Below are 23,561 nucleotides of genomic sequence, written 5' to 3' on the forward strand. Positions count from 1 at the left end.
TCTGACTTCTAGAGCTTGCAGCAATGTTTCCATCTGGAAAAATCCCTTCCAGAGCTGACTTGGAGGGATGTCGTTTTCTGCACTCACGGCTGGGCTCACAGTATTATAGAAAGGAAGTAAACGCATGAGAGATGACTATGGAAATGAACATTAACGGTTACTATTAGCATAATTTAGCTTCAGTTAGAATGAACAAAAAGACGACAATTATACATGAAAAATTAGCTTTTATTACAAATGTTTAGTATTAAGTAATGATTTTTCAAAATTCTTTTTACTTACTAAGCCTAAACATACAAAGTCAGAAGCAAACAAGAAATTGCTTGGTTAAAATCTTACTGAAGGTTAACTTGTCAGTAGTTTGATCAGATTTCCTGCAAGGCTTGCTTTTAAAATGTCTTATTATTGTACTACCAGCTTTCCTTTACAGAGTAGCTCATCCTCCAGTAGAGATGTGTAGTTATCAGCGTGGATTATTTCAATCATTTATATAAACAGAAGAAACAGAAAATAAGTTGTATCCATCTCTCAGTATATAACCTATTTCTATATGTTACACCTGGACATAATTTGGAGCCCAATACACCTGCTTCTGAAGCCAAAGACAGCTCTTACGCTGACCGCAGCGTGCACCATATCCGAAGGGCAACATTACTAATTTCATATTAATTGGTGAAAATATTCTTTGGTCACAAACATCCTGTATCTACCCAGTTTACAGTATCTCAGAAACTATTTTTCACCCATTTTAAGTAGCTTGTTTACATTTTTATTTTATTCCATGGCTTTCAGATTTTTCTTCTGCATGCATAATCCATACCTGTGTGCATGCATGTCCACAGAATTTAATCGAGTTGTTTCTCTGTAGACAGATCAAGAGTGAAGAAAGGATGTCCTTTATTTTCTGATACCTTTCAGATGTCCGACTGCAACAGCTCTGGTCTAAAATGGCCCTTCGCTGGAGTCCCTCTGGACAGGCAATTCATATTTAGTGCACTGCATTACTAAAGTTTTCAGAATATACAAAATATGAAAACTGTGATCACTTTATTACATTGTCTATTACACCATAAAGCCACATTATTCAAAATCAAAGTCTTATGTTTGGTGGGAAAAGTTTAAGAGAGTAAGGGGGGAAAAAAAGCTGCTAACAATGCAAGCAAGAGTGTCTCGACAACGACACTTCGCTTAAAAGGCACACCAAGAAAAGGCAAGCTAGGGTCCTCTCCTGATGGTTTAAATCTGTTTTATATCTTTTCTTATATACACAGCTATGCATATATATGTGTGCATACCTACACAAACATATGTACGCGCACACACCTTTGAGTTTGAGAATAAAAAGTTCAAGAATTAGAAATTCATTTTAAATAAATAAGAACCATACTAACAGGGGGAGGTTGGTGCCGTTATTTTTTTCTGCATTATGATTATAATACAATGACACAGTGATATGTTTATACCATTTTTTACTTTACATCATTTCGTTGTATAAATGTGAGGCATAAGACTACCAGGTGCAGTTATCTGGCCTAAAATAGTTTTGATGGATCTTCTGTGTTCTTGCTTTTTCATAAAGGATGGTCATTACTTTAAGAAATATGAAGAGAGTTGAGGGTAAGGATGTTCTAAACAATAACAATTAAAATTTATTTGACTCTAGGGTTTACATGTTAGAGCATGGCGTGCACACAAACACACACACAGAATGACAACGACAACAACGGCTGTACACAGCTCAAAGCCCAAGTACTGGTCCCAGCACGGCTGTAGCATGCTGATCTTGTAAAAACTGTTGTTCTCCTTTTGCATAAGCTTTATGATATAACACACCATTTCCAAAATCTGCATTGTTCCATCTTAGTGGTCCATATATGATGACGGTCAATGTTAAGAGGTATGAGATGATTACTAACTTCCAGGAAACACTTAACAGAAGATGCCCATACAGTAGTCACCATTAAAAGTTTAACAGCTGCAGGCTGAATGTAAAAATCTTCTCAGCTGTACTGTTTAAAGAAATATGACTATCACAGTAAAGTTATTTACACAAAAGGCAACAATAGGAAGGATATCAATAGAGAACACAGTAGATTGTTCAGAGAGTGGATCACATTTTCTGCTAAGTCTGAAATATTTCTTGCAATTGTAAGAGTAAATTCTACCTGCTAAATATCCCACAATATAAACCAGACAGAAGAACTTGTAAAAAGATATCAAGAGCTTGGTCCTGCATTTCTGTTTCCCCAAAATCTAGCACAGAAGACCACAGGAATTTTGAATGTTTACTGATTGCAGGACAAAACCCTCAGAGGACTGCAAAACACTGCATCTTTTCAGTACTTATTATATATACGCATTCAATTTATTTTCTTTGGCTTTTAAATGACTATCCCTTTGTATCTATAACATGAAACCAAATCAAACCAAACCCAAACCACTAATAACTCCCCTCTCCCCTCAAAATGGTGATAAAAATTAAATGAACCAAAAAACATATCTAGAAAGTGTAGATGTTACTTCATTATAAAACTACAGTGCAAAATAGAGGTTTATACTGGTCAGAATTGCAATAGCAATTGGAAATTTACACTGAAGGAGTGACTGCAAGTATTGCTCCTCCTGAATAACAGAAAAGTCAAAACTGATTAGGCACTTGTCTTCTTTAATGAGAGATTATTCTGTGTGTGTAAAAATGACAGAAATACTCTCTAAAAGAATGCTCTGTAGCGTAACCACTGTATTGCTCAACTACAGCCACAGTCCCTGGTTCAGGAGAGCAGAAAAACGTGCCTGTAACTTTATGCTTAAATCCTACTGGTATGAATGGGCTGGATACATGCTCAAGTGCTGTCCTGAATTGGGATGCTTGCTGAAATTGGAGTTTTAAAAGACAATATAGTGGTGAGCTTCTTTTCATTATACTACAATAACAATTTTATCTGATGTGGCTCTGCTCTCCACAATATTATCCTAGTAATTCCTAATAAAAAAGACAACAGGCACAAAATAAATAGTAGAACCAAAGATTACATAATAAATATGCTACTAAGTGGGAGGAAAATGTATTGCAACATAAGGCTCTGTAGTGTTGCACAATCAAGAAATCGTTCCAGGTGCTCCAAAACACAACTCCTAATGTACAACACCGAGTTACCACTGTACACCTGAAAAGACTGGGAAGCAACAGATTAAACTTCAATTACGTTAAACATTTGAAAATATAAATGAGTGGTAATAAGTTGTGCTGCCTTTGCAGAACAGCGTATGTATGTTCTTTCACTGCTCCAATTGTCATTGCTTGTGGAGGAATATTCAAAAGATTGGGTTTTTGACAACTGTCATAATCAAATTCCTTCAGACTTAAGTTAGCAGTGTCCACACTGACTCATTGTATTATCTCTGAAAGTAAAACAAACTCAGAAATTTTGTTGCCTCCTTTTCTTCGCATCCATCGCATCTAGGATAGGTTGCCTCTTTGCAGTGTACCTCTGACGAAGCTCCTCAATTTCTCGTTCCATCATAGGGTCCAAAGCCTTTAATCGCATCTGTAATTCTTCTAAACTCAGATTCTTTAACTGTAAAACAAGGAACGAACAAGCAAACAAACATGAAAAAGATTAAAAACTATTTCCAACAAAAATTAAAACCACCACCTTTCATAATTATTTAATTTACAGTTGCAGTGGGTTTTTGGTTGGGTTCCCCCACCCCACACACGCACTTTGAGTGTATGTACACACATATATAACTGTTTATATAACCAAAAGCCTTAGTACACTCTACAGTAAATTATTTAACAGCACATGAAAATACAAACACACAGAGTACATTTAATTTAAAAAAAAAATCACTTTGCAAATGTTGCAAATAAATATACGACTGGAGTTTAACTCATTAGGCTGAAAAAAGCATGCCACAGAATACACAATTATAGTCATGTATATAAACTGTATTGCTTAATCAAATACTTCTTAGTGAACTTCAGTCTCTTATAAAAGTCTGAAAAATAGACAGCTGCTGTAAGTAATAGTCTGAGAGATATTTATAGGTACTTTCTGATAAGAATGACAAGGCACCCGTCTTCCTCAACAGATTGCTGCCAGAACTAGTCAAGGCAAATTGCCAACAGAGCTTTTAAACAATACATGAAATAGTTTCCTGAATTCATGGGAGTTACCTATGACCAAGATCATCTCTTTCTAAACATATTTTCTCACAAATGTTAAACAGTTCTTTACATTGCATTTGTTAAAAGCCATGGGTCATGTAACAAGTAAACCGCTACACTTGCTTGCTGGCTGCTGCAAGTAAGTTGGAGTCTTGTCAGGTACTGGGGCACGTCAGGCACTACTGCCCGACCTGCTCTTGCAGGGAAGGATCTGCACTGGACATACGCTCCTTTGGCTGGCCTATGTGTTTTTTTCTTTTATGAAGTCTAGTGCCTCTGCTTTGTCTCTCGTCAGAATTGCCAAGGTGCCAATTACTGTTCACTGAGAGTGAAAAATATCAACAAATTTCAAATAGCACAAATGATTTAATCCTAGGGAAACTATAACCTATATTTTTTTGCAAATATTCCGACATTGCAAACGAGCACACCACCTAACTCGGGGCGGAGGGGAAGAAAACATTTTCTGAACCATCCTACTAATGAGTCAATACTTCGTTCTTCATTAATCTAGGGCAGTCTTCCATCAACACAATCTGATCTGTTTTCCCTGAGGAATGAAATACTACTTTTGATCTTTATTTTTATCAGCATCCGAGATGTATAAATTAGCAACACATATTGCTACATACACTTCTACTAATAGACTACATTGTACATAGTAAACAAACACCTTAAAGTCATAATAAAGAGGCAGTGCAGATAAGAAATTCATAGAAGAGCATATGCAAAAAGGTGCACATTTTCATCCAATATTTTAAAAATAACATTCCTAATGAAGCTGAGAATTAAAACCCAGATATCAAAATACCTTCCAGGGCCAAAGATCTTTAGACCTGTATGAGCTTCAGAGACCTCAGATGCACTCAGTAGCTAATCAGTAATGTCTGAAACCTTTTGTTTCTTAGGAGGGAAAGAGTTGCCGCCCAAGGAATTAAATATCACTTAGTTTACTGTATGTCTCCCATTTGATATATGAAAGAAAGCCTGGGGAAAAAGAATCGTATTTCCTCAGTCACCAAGACTTTTGCAGAAAAACACCCTTCCATTTTCAGAGAAAGGAAGGATTTAAAAAAAAAAACAAAACACAAACCACCAACCAACCAACCAACAAACCCCATTCTCTTTCATTTTTAGCCCATTGGTAAATGTAGCTGGCACATGACAGACACTTTTCAGTGAAGACGTTCTTTTAGAGGACTGAAGTGTCAGAGAGATTTGCAGTATAATGAGAAGAGATGACAGTGCCAATTCCCCTGTTTAACTGATCCCAATGCAACACAGATGAGAGAAGCTATAAAACCACATATTTTTTTTTAACACGTGTGAGAGGAGAAACATCTGGGGCTCCATAGACCAGCAAACGGACTAAGGACGGTACCATGAATAATCTCACATGCGATTTGTGAGAACTGCCACTGATGAAGTCTCCTACCCGCTCTGGGCCAGCCTGGGTAGCCACTTATTCCCTCTCAGTCACCACTGTAGACATCAGGCTTACACTGCATAGAATACATACAATCACATAATTATTCTGCACTGAAATTTTTTTTTTTTTAAAATAAATTGTCAGAGAAGAACATGATGGGTGAGTTTTTAGTTAAATTTCAATCAAGAAACAGAGCCAGCAAACAGAATTAAATATTCTTTAAAGATCACGGACAGCTGGGCTGGAAATTCAAATACAAAGAGAACTAAACTTTAAATCTGGAGAATAAGAATCGTTCAGAATGATCTCAGACACGTCACCCAGGGGACCCAGGGAGCTGCAGTACTCATCTGTATGAATGGCTGATGCTCAGGACGTTCAAAGGAAGTAAATAACAGAAAACAGAAACATTCATAAACTGAAAATAGAGTTATGAAGGTCTCATCTGACATCAGATGCTGGATTAGGCAGGAACAGTCAGAGAGCTCTATGTACTCTAGAAAACCACTTAAGCACATCTAAAAGCCACAGCTGCCTCTAGGATGTGCGTGTTTGTGTGTCCATGGACATACATGTCTCCTTGGTAAATTTAAAAATATTTTTCCTTGACTTCTGCGCTATAGACATTACCTTGTGAAGCCCGAAGCCTGCAAAAGCCTAAATGCTGAATGCAACAGGAAATATATCAAATCAGTTGTGCAGAAATAATTCAAACAAGATATCTAATTATTCCTATATAATTTATACCCCTGCATGATAAATTCTTAAAGTGATACAGCTCAGCACTCTCACTTACTTTCAAACAGTTCACTATTTTAACTACCATAAAATAATTTTGCCATTGGAACTACTGGGGCTATCAGTGTTAATGGGAAAACACAGAAGAACATTCAGCTGTGCAAGCTACAGGAATTAAAAAGTGCTTTAAATTATATTTTGGCAGCTTTTTAAAAAGCTGTAAACTGTAGCAGTTCCATAATCAGGACAGTATTTGTCTGACGATAGGTAGTTCAATTTCTGCCACTCCAAATAACAGAATCAGTCATGTCCTTTCGGAGATCAAACACCCACAGTCACACAACAGACAGCAATTAGTGTCCAGGTGGCCCACCACCAAGACAGAGGTCTTCAGTGACTGGAGCTTCCAGTAAAAGCATTTGCCTTCTCTGGGATCCTTCGTATCAGGTGGGTTTGGGAAAGCAACAGTCCAAACTCCAATTTATAATGCCATGAATCTATCAACTACATACAACAATAGAAAATATCCCAGAAAGTGTGTGCATTTGTTTTACACACACATATAGTCTTTTGGAGTGGGTATGCATACTTAGTTTTCCAGCAGAAAAATTGGATGTTTACAGAAGAAAAAAAAAAAAACACCAAACCTTTTCTCCCAAAAGGTGTATTTCTTAACCTAATCACTAAAGAAAGTTACAGTATCTAAGCAAAGCAATGAAAAAACAAGTCAAAAATGTCTCTAGAGCCAGATAACACTGAATAATTTCTTCTACAAGTTGATGGATTCTCAAGACACAGTTGCACCCAAAGAAGCCACACTGAAATTCTCTACCCTGCTTTGCTAGAGCGAAGGAAGTTGACTTTGTCTAGAAAGAGAACAGCTAACAGTCACCCTTGCGGGGCAAGCTCCCTGCCGTGTAAGGTGAGTGCCAGCAGCTCTTGCCTCTGTGTTCTCCTCTCCCTGATGGAGGGGAAATCCTGGGGGAGGAAAGGCACCTGTGCAGAAAGGAGCTCCATCAACCCAAGCTTCTAGTGGCAAAAGGTCCTTTCCACAGCACCACCTTGAGCTGGGACAAGCAGCATGGAATCAAAGCATAACCTTTTAACTGATATTACGCTGGTCAACACTAGTTTCAAGTTGATTGCATTTTGTACATGTCTTCCAACAGTGACACACAAGGAATTCTTCCCTCACATACTGATGCAGTTGTCTCTCAGAACCAAACTTCAGCAAGAAAAGTGCAACAATTTTTACTTTTTTGGTCTTTCAGTCTACCTTCTTGCACCTCAGATGGACCAGCTTCATTTGGATCAGTATTTTCAGCAAACCAAAGAATAACTGCTTGCAGTCAATACTACTTCTGCCTGCAGGAGGACCTACACCGTACCTTACATATTTTCTTTGCAACCCTGGTCAAATCATATGTTGACGAAAACTCAGACCAAAATGGGCACTTGGAAAATATATGTGCAATCCCACCTACAGACCTGAGTTCTGTAGCAGGAAGCTGAAAAGGGAGGAGATAAAGTACAACCAAAAACGGACTCTCAGAAGTCATCAAGTCAAAGGGTATAACGCAAATCCTAACTCCTGGCTTCCACCTGTGTCCAGCACAGGAGCCAGGAAGAAGGACATGCATCTGAGATACTCTGTGGTGCTTGAGATCCATGGATTTAGGCGACGGGGTCTGGAAAGGGGTCTGGAACTCATTAGCCACACTTGGCCAGCACATATCTGTAGCCATCCAAACTTTTCAGGGGGCGAAAGCCAAAGTTTTGGTGGATGTAGCAAGCTATAATCTTAATCCACCCTTGACAGCTAACAGAGGTAAATAAAAGCTCTAGGCCTGAGATGTTTTCAATATGATAAAATTAGATTTCATTAGTGATTCCATAATGTATGAGTTACCATTGCAAACCTCCAGTCTATCAAACTAAATTATGGAATACTGCCATTAAGCTGGTGCAACAAAAACAAGCACATGTATTTTCAGGGTTTAAATTGTTAAGAAAATAGATATTCAATCAAAAAATAATCTGTATCAAGTTTGTTGTGTTTACTGGGAGGGGGGGGAAATTCTTCCTAGCAACTGCTTGAATGAATCTTACAGATGCAACATGCCTTATTAGAGGTCTTTGATTAAAAAAATATGGATTGTTAATACTGTATTCTGAGTCATCTATTTTCCCATCTGCTAGTAATTCCTACAATATGAACTATCAACAGAATGGCTAACAACAATAATTTTCTAAGGCAATTGCAGAAGTGGGTTGCCTATAGCACTTTCAAGATTTAACCAGTGCATGCCTTGGATTGTTTTGTGTTGTTAGTGGCCTCAGGTAAGAGAAACTCTTTCTCTCCAGCTGTTCCCTCCCTCTACTGAGCAGTTTTCTTTTCTCTAATGGAATGAGCTCCACTGATGATTTCAAAATCCTTTCTTACTTATATAAAAGGTTAGACTTGAGTCAGGATCCAAAAGGTGGGCCTTATTTTTCTGGTCTACAAATTCAAACCCAAAATCTGTGAACCTGACTTAAGTGGCAGTTTCTTCAGGCTTGTGTGCAAGGAAATAGTCCACGGTTACTATTGTAACGAGGGGAGAACTGCTGTATGTCCTGTGCTGATAGAGGAAATTGTGCTGGGCTTGTGCAAGCAGTGTCAGGTGATGAGCTGAGACACCCACTGGCCACACGTCAGAGCTCTGACTTGCTGTCATCCCCACCCCTGCTGTCACTACAGTGGCCAAATCAGTCACAGGAAAACAAACTTGGATGGGGGATTGAGTGAAAGCATTTATTTCAGGATATTTGAAGAGCAAGTCTCCTTGTTGCAAAACACAAAACATGGGGTTATACAAATATAAAAAGGATGTCATTTACTATCATTATTTTTGACAATTTATGAGAGGGAAGAATGAACAACTTAACTTTCAAAAGCCAAAGTTCATCCCACAGGACCTGCAGTTACCTTAAACATTTTGGGGGTTAAAATAAGCCCATGGCACTGAGAGAAAATGAAAGACTGACAAGTTCACATAATTTTTAAGTGTCTTTTTAGGGACAAAATTGGATATGAGAGTCCCATGATTAATTCCTATTTTCACTAGTAAAACCCCCTCTGCTCAGACATTAAGATCGTACATCATTTTAATAACACACAGCTAAATCTCAGTTACTACCATCACCCTTTTTTCAGCTCTAGAAGGCTTTTTGTAGATTCATACAGTTACATTTCAATAGCAAACCAAGGGGAAAAAAAGTGTTAGTGCATACTATCATTTGCATACATTTGTTGAATACTGCCGAGGGCTTTGAGCACATTTAGTACTGGCAGTCCTAAAATTCCAAAATCATGAGCTGGGTCCTTCACTCTCATTAAATTACCCTTTAAAATTAGATTCCTAATATAAGAGGTTTTTAGGAGGAGGAAGGTGTCTTATTTTTATTTCCCTTTTCACTTCTGAGTCATAAGGAGGCAGCTAGGATCTAAACATTTATTCACTTAAAAAGGGTAAAAAGTTCAGGAAAATAAAACCTAGTAGCCAAAAATTTTAATGAGCAATCCTGACTACAGTAATGAAAATCTAAAGAAAAACATGGATCATTGTGAAGTACACTGTAAAATTAGCAATAATGCTAACTCTTGCCTGCTGCAATTTTACCCAGTTCCTGACAAAACCAGTCAAGTAGTGTGTATTAATCATATCCTAAGCAGTTCAAATATCGCTTACCCTGGGTTTACCTACTATTGCAACTATATGAACATCAGCTGCTAGGTATATAATTTTCACTCAGATGGAAGTACCTGAACACAGAGAAATAAATGGCAAGCAATGTATCTCAAACACCTGGCAGCTATTAATAAGCATCCATTAATAAGCACCTTTGATATAAAATCTTTAATATCAATAGACAATAAGTTTAATAAGTCTAATTTTAAAAGTGTACAGAAGGAAATAAATCCTACCATTCCCTCTGTCCTATGTAATTTACAGACACTATATTGTTACATTACACACTTCCAATTGAGTCTACTGAAGCACGACAATTCAATTTGCTGTTACCTTCTCTTTAGAATTGCATCATCCATCACAGACGTTTTTAAAAACTACTTTAGAGTATCACAGGCAAGTATTCACAGTTTGAAATGCATTAGAGAAAATCTTGTTTGTTTTTTTTTTTCCTTTTCTCCAATATACTGTGATTTTTTTATACATCTCAAGCTTAATGGTACGGTTAGACCTGAAGAACACTATAAATGTTTACTGGAGCTCCCTACAGAGTAAATAATCTAAAGCATACGAAAAACACTCCATATGGATACTCACCATGCTATTTAAGCTCGAGTGCAAATATACCCACACAGTGCTGACAGCAAAGCAGCTATCACACCTGATCTAAAAATATACAGGATTCCCCCCCCAGCCCTTTCAGCTTTTGGAGAAAAAAAAAAAAAAAAGCATGGGAAAACAAACAAACAAACAACCCCTAAAACACTACTTCTAATATTACCAAGCAAAGGTATAAAGCTTTAGAATGAAAGGAGCTCTTTAGCTAGAGCTCTTAGTGTGTTAAGTAAGTAGTACCAAAAAGTCACCAATTTATCTCTATTATCTGTAGCTCTCTTGTAGGGCATGTCCTTTTAGTTGTCCTTCATAAGGACCTCAGCTATCCACAGGTACATTACAGCGCCTGAGTTCAACGTATCACATTTCAGCAAACTGCAGTTATCATTCAGCTATTATAAACCCAAATGCTACATTCGTATTCAAAAGTTTTCTCGAGTTAAGGCATTGCCTCCTTGACATCTGGTTCTTTCATGAGAGGATAATTTTTTAAAATTCTCAGAAAACAACAGTTATTACATTTTTGTAAAATTCTACTAATCAACATGTAAATGCAAGGTCTATTAAGAAGAAAAAAAACTATTTGGGATGAGAGCCATTGTAAGAAATAAAGCCGTTCAGTTAAGACCCCCAAACATCCTGAAGATAAATTAAAAAATGAAAGATGTTCCCAGTTTTGCTAAAATATTTCGTAAATGCACGTTATTGAAAAGACATAAGTAACATGAAATAGAAGGCCTGAGGTAAAAAAGAAAGCTGTATTAAAACCTACAAATTCATGAAATACATAATGATATAATTTAAAGCTATTTTTCTTCAACAGTTCCATTTAAGATTATTTTAAAAATAGAAAAACTGGGAACTCACTGAATAATGAGTTATGACACAACAAGATGCATGCATGCAGAGGTAATCTTGACATTAAAACCAGATCCCGAAAAGCATTTAACCTGAAGAACAATGGAAGAGGCTAGAAGAATTTTAAACCTTAAACCTCAAACCTCATCGTCCTCGTGAGGGACAGTACAAGTGGATCTCAGGTTTCTTAAAGTACAGAATGCTGATACTCAAAACTAAAACAAAAGTGAATATAGCAAAACTAAATTCTTCTAACAGGAAAAGTCTGTTGGAGGAGAGACGCACCCCCCAACCCAAAATGCACACTCAAATTTATCTTACTTGCTGACTAACCTTGATTCAGTTATATTCTTTATACGGAAGAAAATTAATTTCAGTTTAAACCGGCCAATTTAAAAAGGATCTAGGCAAATAACATATCTTTAATAAATGGAAAAATGATAGACATACTGTTTGCTGGATTTTATTTCACGCAGAAAGCGTTCTGGTAATCACGTACAACAGAGGATGGGTTTCAGCCACTTTTGGTACAAGATGGACAGCAAAAATCCTATAGTCCAGAAACTTAGGGCAATTTATAAAGCAGCAAATGCCAGGTTTCCTATTCCCTGGGGGAAGGAAGAAAATACAGCAAAAACAGCAAAACTGAGACATTGTTTGAGAGAGGCCTGCAAAACATCAGAAAGAGCAGAATCTGAATGCAGCAACGGAACAAAGGCAGGGCTAAGCAGAGAGACTTAACTGAGCTGTCAGTTGCAGCAGGGAGAAGAGATCTCTGCCTCAGGAAAGGCACAGGGGTTACCGCCCTGGGAGAGGCATCAGGCAGAGGACAACAGCCAAGCCTACCTGAGCTTATGCACCAACACACAGCATGTGGATGCTGCACAGAGACCTGTAGCGATCTGGGAGGGGAGAAGCAATCCCCCAGCCCAAGGCTACCTGCATCTCTGTTAGACAGCAGCAAGTTTCATTTTCTGTACGACTTTAAGGATTTAACAGAAGCACTGTTAGCTTTTAAAGAATGAGTCTCAGTCCATAGTTTCTCAAATTTTCTTTATCCCCTCCTCATTAATTTTTTTAAAGATCTTCTCCCTCTCCCCCCGAACTGCTTAACTACTTATTTACTTTGATGTGGTTCACAGTTTGCTAAATGATTTGGGCTCCCAATGGCAGCAGCATGGCCTGAGGAGTCCCTGGACATCAGAAGGGGACCATTCCACTCCTGCATCACATTCACCAGCTCACCGGCCGCAGGGGATGGAGATTTCGTTTGCTTATGACAGCTTTGATGTTATGAAAACTTATCAAAATTGTTTAGGAAACTTTTTTTATTGTACTAAAGAACTGAGCAGATTTTTTAAAAAGTCTCTTTACACCTTAAACAGTAGCTTATTAACTCTTCCTAATGCTGGCTTCTACTGAAGTCTTACCTACAAATCATACCAATGAGACAGATACTGCAGAGTGTCAACTGGTTCATTAAAGTGGATTTAGTTTTCCTTTTGTCAAAATGCACCAGCTCCACATTTGTGAAACACAACTTAAACAAACACTATCAAATAACCTTTAATCAACCTGATGAAATCCACTTTACGATGGTCTAAACCTAGTAGACAGCTACTGTCTTGCTTCTAATCTGGACTTAATTAGATCTAAAATAAGTGCACAAATACAGAAACAAAAAATCTGCTGAATAGCACCACTTAGCTAGCAGCTTTTAAATTATATATATTATCTTTTCCTTTACAGACATGTAGTATAGGCTACTCTTACTACAAGTAATATACTAAGAAATATCCTGAAAGTAGGAAAATACGGAACAGGATAACGATAATCATTCATGTTAAAACACATTAATTAAGAAGTCCATGTACGAACATACAACTAAAGCAATACTAAATTAGAAAAAACAGACCACTCATCTTAATGAACAAGAAACCCAGGCTATCTCAACACCGAACAGTACTTAACCATAACCTAATTCTACTCTCTAAAACACAATTCACCCTGTGAAAAGTGTGATGTTCACTCTGTATTAGTTTAGAAACTCCATTTATTCACTGAACGAGATTCAATGATTCAGTGGCATATTCACTTACTGAGTCAGAACTGCCAAAATCATTTGCCAAAGAAATACTTTATTATAAAATATTTTGTCTATGACTCAAGCATTAATGTGATCAAGCCAAAAATTAGCATGGTTCTTTCTTACCTTCTTAGTATTATATCCTAGGAAGGTCTACAGCACTGTTCTCTTTGTCACAAAGCACAGAACAACACTAGTTTGTTTGATTAGGTTTTTCATACTATAATCTGCAGATACAGTTGTGGTTTATTACTCAGTGCAAACAGGTACAGTGCAAGCTTTTGTGCCAACACTGTTCATTAAACCCAGTCCTAATTTACAGTGCTCACCATTCCACTTCTGCATCTCTGGACTAAATTATGTCAATTACATAGCCCACAACTAGGGAACAGGACAAGCTCTGCAATCCCTTATGATGTGACCCAAGTCTCAGCAGAATCTTTCTGGCCTCTCTGCTGGTTTGCCAATTCATCTCTCGAGTGATTATCTAGGTTTCAATTATGTTTCAGTCCTCTAGACTTCAAATCCATGAAGAAACAAATTATAAGTCTTATTCATTGCATAGTATATCAACAATGAAAATACTACACATACTGCACTTGAACTTCTATAACGTTCAAGTGTCTGTAACTTCAAACCTAAATCCCTCTCCAGAAACGCACTGTTGGACATTTAATCCAGGTTTTAAAATTGATTTAGTATTCATTATTTGGAAACTGAAGTAGAACCAAGGGCCTTAACTATATTATTTCCAATCCTTACTACCAGGGCAGGAAATAATGAGAGCTCCCATCAAGCTCCAGCTCCTGCCAAACGATCCATCCAGCACATTCCTAGACCATATAAAAAGGATAAGGAAAATGTGAGCCAGACAAATGCATTCCTTAAATGCAAGGTGTCAGTACTCAGACAAAAATCTATGCTCAGTGCAGTCGACTGGTATACGGCTCACAGGCCCATCTTTAAATAAAATGATGTGTTTCACAACTGCACTTTCAGAAATAATTAAAAGCCAAATTTTATTTCAATTTACAGGGCATGTAAAAGCAGTTCAATTGTTTTGACCATCTTCAGAATAGTGCTTGCCCAAAGTAAAGACAAAAATATAAATGTTGAGGTTATGAAATGCTCTTGTAATTTATTTAGGCTACATCACTGGGGTTTCTGCTTGCAGAACATCTATTCCTCAGTTTGACTGTTATCCTGCATTCAAAGACATAACACTGAAGAGAGACAAATTAATGGCACTGTTCACATATTAAGTGTCATTGTTCAGAGTTTGTAAGAGTAGAGACGGCGTGAACAACTCCCTCATCACCAACAGATCCGACACACATGCATGAGCACAAATGCAGGGAAACAGGTTTAGTGTCAAAAAGTTGCATATCTGTCCTGGACTTTCTATATTAAATAGGAATTTAGCAACACACATGGGTTACTTCTTGATCCAGTTATTGCGCGCACCTTGATGTGGGCATTAGGATTTACTGTTGAAAAAAAACTACCGTCAGAAAGACATACAGATATACAGCTTATATTCTTGAATTGATGTTAATGAAATTAACCTTATTTGGCAGAAGGCTGCAGGGGGTGGAAAACTGTATCTCTATAAGGTTTGCATCCTGTCACAAGCAGAAAACAGTACTATATCAAATAGTTTAAAACTTGGTATTAACATACAGCAACAAATCCTAAGAGCCTCAGAAATGCAATAATTTTAAGAGTCCCCACTACTGGTCTCCTCTCCCCTTTCCACCCAAAAGAAATTTTCATTTGCAAACTCAAATGATTTTCCGGGTAGATTCTACTGGTGATGGAGAAGTGGCTTTTGGCTTTAAGCCACCATCTTCTGGAAAGTTACAGTTTTGAATACCGATTGCCTTGTCAAACCACCACACATATTGAACAGCGGACCGATTAGCCAAATCTTTTCTCCCAGAAGAAACAGACTGCAAGCTCAGGTTTGGATGGGTGAAAAATTAGACCTCTTTTTCTGCTTACTGCCTTTGAGACTGGCACCGCTGCTGACACAGCTGGAGACCTTGCATTCTTATGGTCTGAAATCAGAGTGTAATCAAAGACTAGATGTCCCAGCATCCTACCATCAGAGAAGTTCCACTAACAATTTAAGAATGCTATAGACAGTGAAGACAGCAATGTTCTGTTGGATTTTTTGACAGCAATGAAAAGGTAAGGTTTTCATTATGATACTCCTACTTAATCTCACACTTACACATCTGTGCACAGTTGAAATTACAAATACTGTGAAAGTTAGGAGAATTCACAATGCTGTAAAATCAAATGCACTGGAGAAAACAAAAAAATCATTCATTTTAGCAAATTATTTTGTTACTGTGAATGTCAAGTTCACCAAAGACTCTATTAAAAGGCACAATGACTGCAAGTTATGACTTCAAAATATTCTAAAATCCCAAATATATGAAGAGGTACTTTAAAGTAGTAACACAATCATGTTGTATATAAAAAAAAACCCCTGTAGACCTCATCCATCAGTTCATTTTTCAAAATAAGTAATTTTGATTGCTTCCATTTTCATCAGTGATTCTGACTTTAAACACTTGTTCAAACACAGAGGTATTAGCTTCTTGCAGTCCTCATCCATTTCAATCTCAACCACATTCCTCTTTCCACCCTTAGTATCTCCTCTTACTTTAAACACAGTCTTAGAGAAACAACTCATTCTGTTGTTTTTGACATTTGTACCTCCAAATGTCTTCCATTCTGGGAGTTTGTACTTATGCCATCTGATGGTCTGTATTGCACAGGGAACCCTAGTCATTATGAACTAAATGCCGACTAACCTGGTTGATGATGTTGCTAGAAAGCCAGTCACATTTAGCAGATCCTGGCCATTAGAGTAACAATAGCAAAGGAGTAGTTTCATTAATTTAACAATTTCTCCTACTTCCACAAATATAGTCTATTTATACTCTCCCATGTAGCATCACAGTGCGTAACTCCTTGCCTAGAAGCAGCAACACTGCAAAAACTACAAGGTAATTTCACTTAATTATATTAATTTGCTTAACTATTCTGAAAATATTTCACCTCTTGCCCAGCAATTTAATATAATGCAAAATTTTGAAAGCAATATTTCTTGAAATTTGTAAAATTTGCTGTTTATTGTTGCCATAACAACCACAGAAAATTGTGTAAGAAAATACTGAGCAATAAAGGATGAAACGCCATAGAAACAGATAAGAATAGAACATGTTGTATCAGCACTAGCCTTAAGGAAAATTTTAGGCACAAATAAGTCCATGGATAGAATTATAAAAAGGTGGAGAAATAGAAAAGGGCAGTTAAGGCGGGGAAATCGAAAAGGCAGTTATATGGCATACTGCCAATGGTCTCTAACAGAGATTACATGCAGATTAGTTGAAACCTCTAAGAAAACTAAACCACATTAGATAAAAATTCAGCAGAGATTATGATAGAAACTTGCCTTAATTTTTTTTTTTTAAATCTCTTGCTTATAACAACACTGCTGCAGTGTTGCACGACACAGTTAAAAGCCCTCAAAACCAGAATACAGTAATAGCTAAATTGCTGCCAGTTCTACATGGTTTTCTAAAATTCCCTCCAGCAGAAGGAACTAACAATTGACTTAGGAAGTTACGAAGGAATTCAAATGTAGGGATCTATTTTCCTGTAGGTCAACCCACTACTGCACTGTATAATAAATGTAAACATGAAATGATATCATTTCATCTCTGGTCCTCACCTTTCCAACGACCTTTCAGAGAAAACATCCTGGAGCCTGAATTTTGTTTGACATGGAAGTCATACAGGCTGGATAATATGACATTCCTACCTATGAGCAAAACACCTTTAATGCATTCATTTCTCCTAAAATAAAAAGTAAACTTTATACTGATATCTCTATATCAAAGCTAGAGTCAACACATGGACCAGTCAAAAATCAAAGTTTTGTGTACAGTAGAAGAAATAATACATTTACAGCTCTTTGTTTAAAGACTTAACAACGCCAAAGTCAAACCTCTCTCTAGTAAAACTCCTTTTTGGATGTTATCCACTGACTTGTATTGAGACCATAATCAAGGAAAAAATCTTTCTTTTCACATCTCTCTTGTTTCAAAGAAGGACAAGAAAGCAGATGGGATTAAAATGGAGCTCAAAACCAAAGATGGTAAATTTAGGTTTGATTCAGCAGACATATGGAAACCATTATATAAAGAAGGGAATTCTTGCATTAAAAATGTTAGTTCCGGTGAGATGCAACTAAACCAAAGACAAGAATCTTAACAGAAAGAACAGCCTTGATTTGTTGCTAATAAAACAACAGTAGAACTTGGGAGTAGTCTAAAAAGGGATAGAGATTAAGGAAGCAGCTTCATTCTACACTTAATCTGATCTAATGCCAGGATGTAGCCAAAAGGTTCAGTCCTGCTGTGTGAAACCCTTGGGCTCCTGACCGCTTCCTTACATGAGCTCTACTAATTCTGCAACTGCAGGGTGATCTGGGAGAGAAGGGAGGGGAGGACAAGGGAGTGTCAGATGTTTTCCTGAGCACACCAAATTGACTCATCTCGATTGATAGAAGGAGAGTAACAGAAACAAGCAGGTGCCCCCTTCTGCCATGCACATCTCTTTCCATAACCCCCAACTCCTGAATAAATCTGGGGTAAGATGCCACCCATCTATCCCCAGTTAAAAGCTACAAAGCCCAAGGTCACCCCACCAGCAGGCCAGAGACAACAGCTGTCTATTGACCTAAGACCGCAACCAATGTCTCAGCCTAAGTATTGATCTGGGTCCCTCTTCTCAGAGGCAAATTAGTAGTAGCAGTAGTATTGAAACTCATTGCAAATTAACTTCTTTCGAAATCTCTACCTTAGCTGAATTTGGGCAATATGACTCAAAGTTATCAGGACAGCAGCACAATCACACAAGCCTCATTCCCTCAGGAAACAGACCAAAAATAATATACAGCTAGGCTGCATAAAACTCTTCATTGTTTAGGGTATTCAAAAATTGGAAACACCAATATGAATAAATGTTAACAGAAAACACAGGGGAAAACTGAGTATCCCATTCTGATAAGTATAGGTTGGGGGGGAGGTGTCAAAAATCTATGAAAGATGACCATGCGTTTATGACGAAGTCAATAAAATTGATTTTACCTACTACAACTATTAAAGAATTAATTGTATAAAAATTTTTCTCCCAAAGCTCTGGCAACAGGATTAGTAGTTTCCTCAAATTTAGTCTGCAAGCAGAACTGTAAACAAGTAACTTAAATAAAACAGTGGGGATTCTGCAGGGCTGGGAAGCAACCAGCAGAGGCTTTTCTGTTTCTGGTGTTCATTGCACTTTAGAAGAAACACAGAGACCGTGCATCCTCAGCTCATTTTAGGATTCATGTTCTATTTGACAGCGAAATAACAAGACCGCCCTACCTATACCAAAAACGGCAGGGATTCTGAAAACCCAGCAAGCTGTAAGTGAAAATTTAATACCAGCAAGCAAAGCTTTTGTGCCAATTATTTCTTGTCGGTTTGGGAATAGTAAAGATTTTTCCCTACGTCACAAAGGTTTTTTTAAACGCAAAATGCACACAGTGAACGTTGTGGTATGTTCATTAGACATTACCAGTGGGCTACACAATACATGCTTTTGAAAACTTTTTGTAACACCATTTTACAAAGTAAACTATTGCAATAATTTCTTAAGTTTTTATATCTCTTCCTAATATAAACTAAAAATATAATGAGAAAAATGAAAGGGAATAAAAGCAATAGAACAAGAATCTAGTACCATATATTCTTTTATTCTCTATATAAATTTGATATTCTCACATTGTAAAAAGAATGTGAATTATGCCCCAGTAGTGGATGTAGATGGGAAGCTACTCAAACGCTGCATTTACACAACAGTGAATTGTAAAACACAATCTAACTCATCAAATGTATGTCTAAAAAGCCTTCACACCCTTGAAGAGGAAGAAATACCATCTTTGGAGAAAAATTTTAAGGTGTCACTGACCATCCACCCTTTATGTTGCCTCAGTGTTACTGCTGAAGCCCTGACCTGTGTTCAATTAACTGCTCAGGTTGCCCATGGTTGAATTTGGAAGTACTCAAAAGCTTCTCTCAGAAAAGCTGCCAGCTACTTGGCATCAGACCTTCTCACCGTTGTGCAAAAGCATCACTTTATCAAAAACATAACAAATTTAAAAGCAGAATACAAGTAGCAGAGTCCATAATTGCTTTGATAGCTCTGATGAATGTGCAAAGACAGTCTCTTAACACTTCAACAAAAATGTTTTAATTAAAATATTTCAGTGAGGAAATTGCTATTTCACTCTCTGTCATAGATTTTGATTATCATTTAAAGCAACACAGTTATCTACAATAAAAGTTTAAGTTACAATCACAGTCTAATTAGGAAACATTTCACCAAAAAGTGAATGTTTGTTAGGAAATTCTCTGTCCTATGAATTCAAAGGCATGTGGACCTACTTAATACAAAAAACAGGGCAAAAAATTCTGCAAGTATTGCAAAATAAGCTACCGCATAGCCCACTAAAACTCTCCAAATACTGAGATTCTGCAACACTGCAAGAAAAATGTATCTCACTCCTGAAGTAATGACACCTTTTACTGATAAGGGCTACAACACCTCATTCAGTTTTACTTCATGCTCTGCAACATGTAACACTGAGGTCAAAAGGCGTTCCTAAAATGACAGGCTAAGATTATTGCCAACCTAAAGTGGCAAATCAAAGGCAGCAGGGAAAGGGAGGTTTTCACTCACTGCCATCCAGGGCAGTACATGGTCCAGGACAATGTGATGAGCTATCACAGTACCTATACTGTAAGGCAGATGGCTTTTCATGAAGCAAAGTTTGAAGTGCAGTCAAACTGCATTTAGATTTCCTGTATCGCAACATCATGACATGTGCTAATTTAAAGGATTCAACTAATTTCAAGTAACTGCTTTGAAAATTTCAAAATCAGAACGAGTCTGAGATGGCTAGCCTCAACAACAAAGCTCTGACTGAACATGGTTCAGTTTAACCTTTAGATATGTATACCATAAAAGCAAAATATCACTTCCCACAGACAAAAACTAGAAGACCTTCTATACTGAATATGTGAAGTTGCCTAGTATATCCACTCAAGAATGATGAAGTAGAAAGGAAATTTTGGCAAGTAACGAAGACAAGAAACTCCATTAACAATGCCTATGACTGTCCATCCAGAAAAGAACTTCCTAAAGCACCAGTGTCAGCATGAGCTTGACATTTACAACAAACAATCTTAAGACATTCACCAGCCTCCTGAGACATCTCCTGTAGATCTCCCTAAATTGATACAAAGTCCTGCTGTATTTACAGCAAAATTCTATTTTTTTAATGTACAGATGTAGCAAAGATTCAACAGCAACCACTGCAGCAAGCAGAAAAAAATCCCTTATAGTGTAGCAAGTATGCAAAACATCACTCGTACATAAAAATATATATTCCATGTTCATGAATGCATCTAACACAGCAATTTCAGCTACACCTCACAAAAGGTTTGTTGTGATCATGGACTGCCTGGCACTAAGTACTATGTATGTAGATGAGTACAAGGCAAAATAAGGCTTGAAGTTTGCTGGCACAGTTGGCTAAAAAATAAAAATAATAGTAATAAAAAAATACAGATAAGCCACCCAGCAGTCATTTAAATACCTGACACCCACTCAATTAACAACTACCTGCATACAAGGTCGTTGGCAGTTTTAATATAACTTTCTTTTTTCTTTCTTTTCATTAAAGAATAAAATATTCTTCACGCTATTTCCTATCATATCAAGCACAAACACGCTTTCATTTAACTTCAGGAATGGCAAGTGTCTTATTTTAATCCTTCACCTTTGTTCAGTTGAAGAAACTTGTACAGTTGATAATAAGCGGCAAACCAGATCTTACTTAAAATAAAATTTATGCTACGTGTTTCTCAGGGACACTGCATTCCATATTGATAACTGCTTGGTTTTGTGGAATTTTCTGTTTGGTTTTATTTTCTTTTGCTTTTCATGTTTTTAATGTAGTCAGTCCTGCATAAGCAGCTGCAGGATCAAGAGGCTCCTGAGCCAGTAGTTTCATACATGAGGCGCTCATTTCCATTTTTAGCTGAAAAACTCTAGCATGCATTCCATAAATCATGGTCTGGTAATAGACAGGGGCATTCCCATGGCTCTGGCACCAACACCCGCTTTTGCAAAGGGGACTGCATATTCTCGGAGAGGGACTGCTGCAGGAGCTGCACAGTTAGACCCTGCACAATATAGCTGCAGGTGTATGCGTGTACACCTCCTTCTCTTTCTTCCAGTGCTTTGTTAGATCCCAGCACAGAAGTGTAGGTATGTATCAACTTCAAGATGGACATGTAAAAGATGGGTGCCAGTTTCAGGGTCCAGGGCTATATAGCCTCTGGGCTGCAGAGGACTGTTGGCAGCTACAGGAGGTTGCCATCAATTACGACAGCTCCAGCATATGCCGCAGACTGTGCCAGCACCACGCAACCCAGGTATACTCGATCATCTTTGTTTGCTTTTTGAGATGGGCTTTACAATATACAGCTTAGACCAGTTACTATATTTTCCAAATTAAGAGTAGGGTTATCATGTAATAAGAAACCAGTGCAATTGATTGGCAGCAGGTTCCAAGAAACTAATACTTTTGTGGATCCAAGGCTGTCACAGGACAAACTGCAAAAATAATGAACTCATTTTACAGTAGAAAATAAGATTAAGGAAAAAAAACAGAGACAACAGGAAACAGGATTAGTTATGTAGCAGTAAACACAAGGAAGGCAAAACCATGAAAAGAAAGAAGGATATCTTTAGAAAAATAAGCAGTAATCTGACATGAAAGTAATTGCAAACATTATCACATTCCCATAACTACAACTAAACCAGCCCAGCAACACCATGGTACTCCCTCCCCATGTGGGAATTTAACAAGCCTCAGTTCTAAAACAGATAACAAGATATAAAGAGAAGATTAAGAATTATCCCCTTGTGCTGACCCATTTGTTACAGTTTCTGGGCTTGTTGAAATTCTGGTCCTACCTCTACAGAAATACAAATGGCAAAAGGAATTGTTCAGCTATTCTGTGTGAGCACTCTAAAATTTCTCCCTCGGGAAATATGGCATAAGCCTGAAGCTCAGCAGCTTGCTTCTGGTGACTGTATTTCTACATGGCTGGCTGCTCTTGACAGTCCTTCTGAGGCACGTCTCCAACTCCTGATCACTTTTAAACAGGGTGAAGATCTTGATACAAACTGTGAAGAATAGGGGCTTCTCACTGAAAAGCATTTCCAAGCACAGTGTAGTTTATAGAAAATGTGTAACTCTCAACAATCTAGTTGTTATAGTCTCAACTGTATTGAAATCTTCTAAATACCAAAGCCCATGAAAACAAAATACAGACATTCCTTGTTTCACCTGAATTCAGTGAAGCCAATTTATGGTATTCCAAAAGGTACTGATTTTAGAGCGTGGACTCAATTTACTTTTAGAAAAAACCAAAACAAACAAACAACCCACCAAAAAACACCCACAACACATACACACAAAAAACCCCCAGCACCACCACCCCCAAAAAAACCCCACATTAAAACCACCCCAACCAAAAAAACCCAAAAGCCAAACCCCGCCAAAACAAACAAAAAACCACCAAACACCACCAACAACCACCCCCCCCAAAAAACAACCCAACCCCCCCCGAACTCCACACAAACCCCACAAAAACCCCAAGAGCCAATCACATACCACTTTTGTAAGTACTAGCTTAAACTTTACATACCCCTACAGCTTTGGAATATTTTAAGTTTTGAAGACAAATCTAAGGGCTTGCATATACACTTGCATATACGAGACCTAAGCAGTACACTTCACTG

At 37.6% G+C, this 23,561-nt stretch overlaps 1 protein-coding gene across 4 annotated transcripts in view; it reads right to left on the bottom strand.

The window, feature by feature from the left end:
- Window positions 1-207: 207 nt before the first annotated feature.
- STK3 (serine/threonine kinase 3) overlaps window positions 208-23,561 on the bottom strand; it is a 141,682-nt gene continuing 118,328 nt past the window's right edge. For 2 of the 4 annotated variants that reach the window (XM_075085486.1, XM_075085488.1), the window contains one exon: window positions 208-3,578. In XM_075085486.1, coding sequence (XP_074941587.1) covers window positions 3,420-3,578 — 159 coding nt within the window. In that variant the 3' untranslated portion in view covers window positions 208-3,419. Of the gene's footprint in view, window positions 3,579-12,041; window positions 12,151-23,561 lie in introns of those variants that run through there. The other 2 variants (XM_075085489.1, XM_075085487.1) reach the window with 2 other exon arrangements.

This window comes from Phalacrocorax aristotelis, chromosome 2 (genome assembly GCF_949628215.1).
Source record: "Phalacrocorax aristotelis chromosome 2, bGulAri2.1, whole genome shotgun sequence".
Taxonomy (NCBI): Eukaryota; Metazoa; Chordata; class Aves; order Suliformes; family Phalacrocoracidae; genus Phalacrocorax; species Phalacrocorax aristotelis.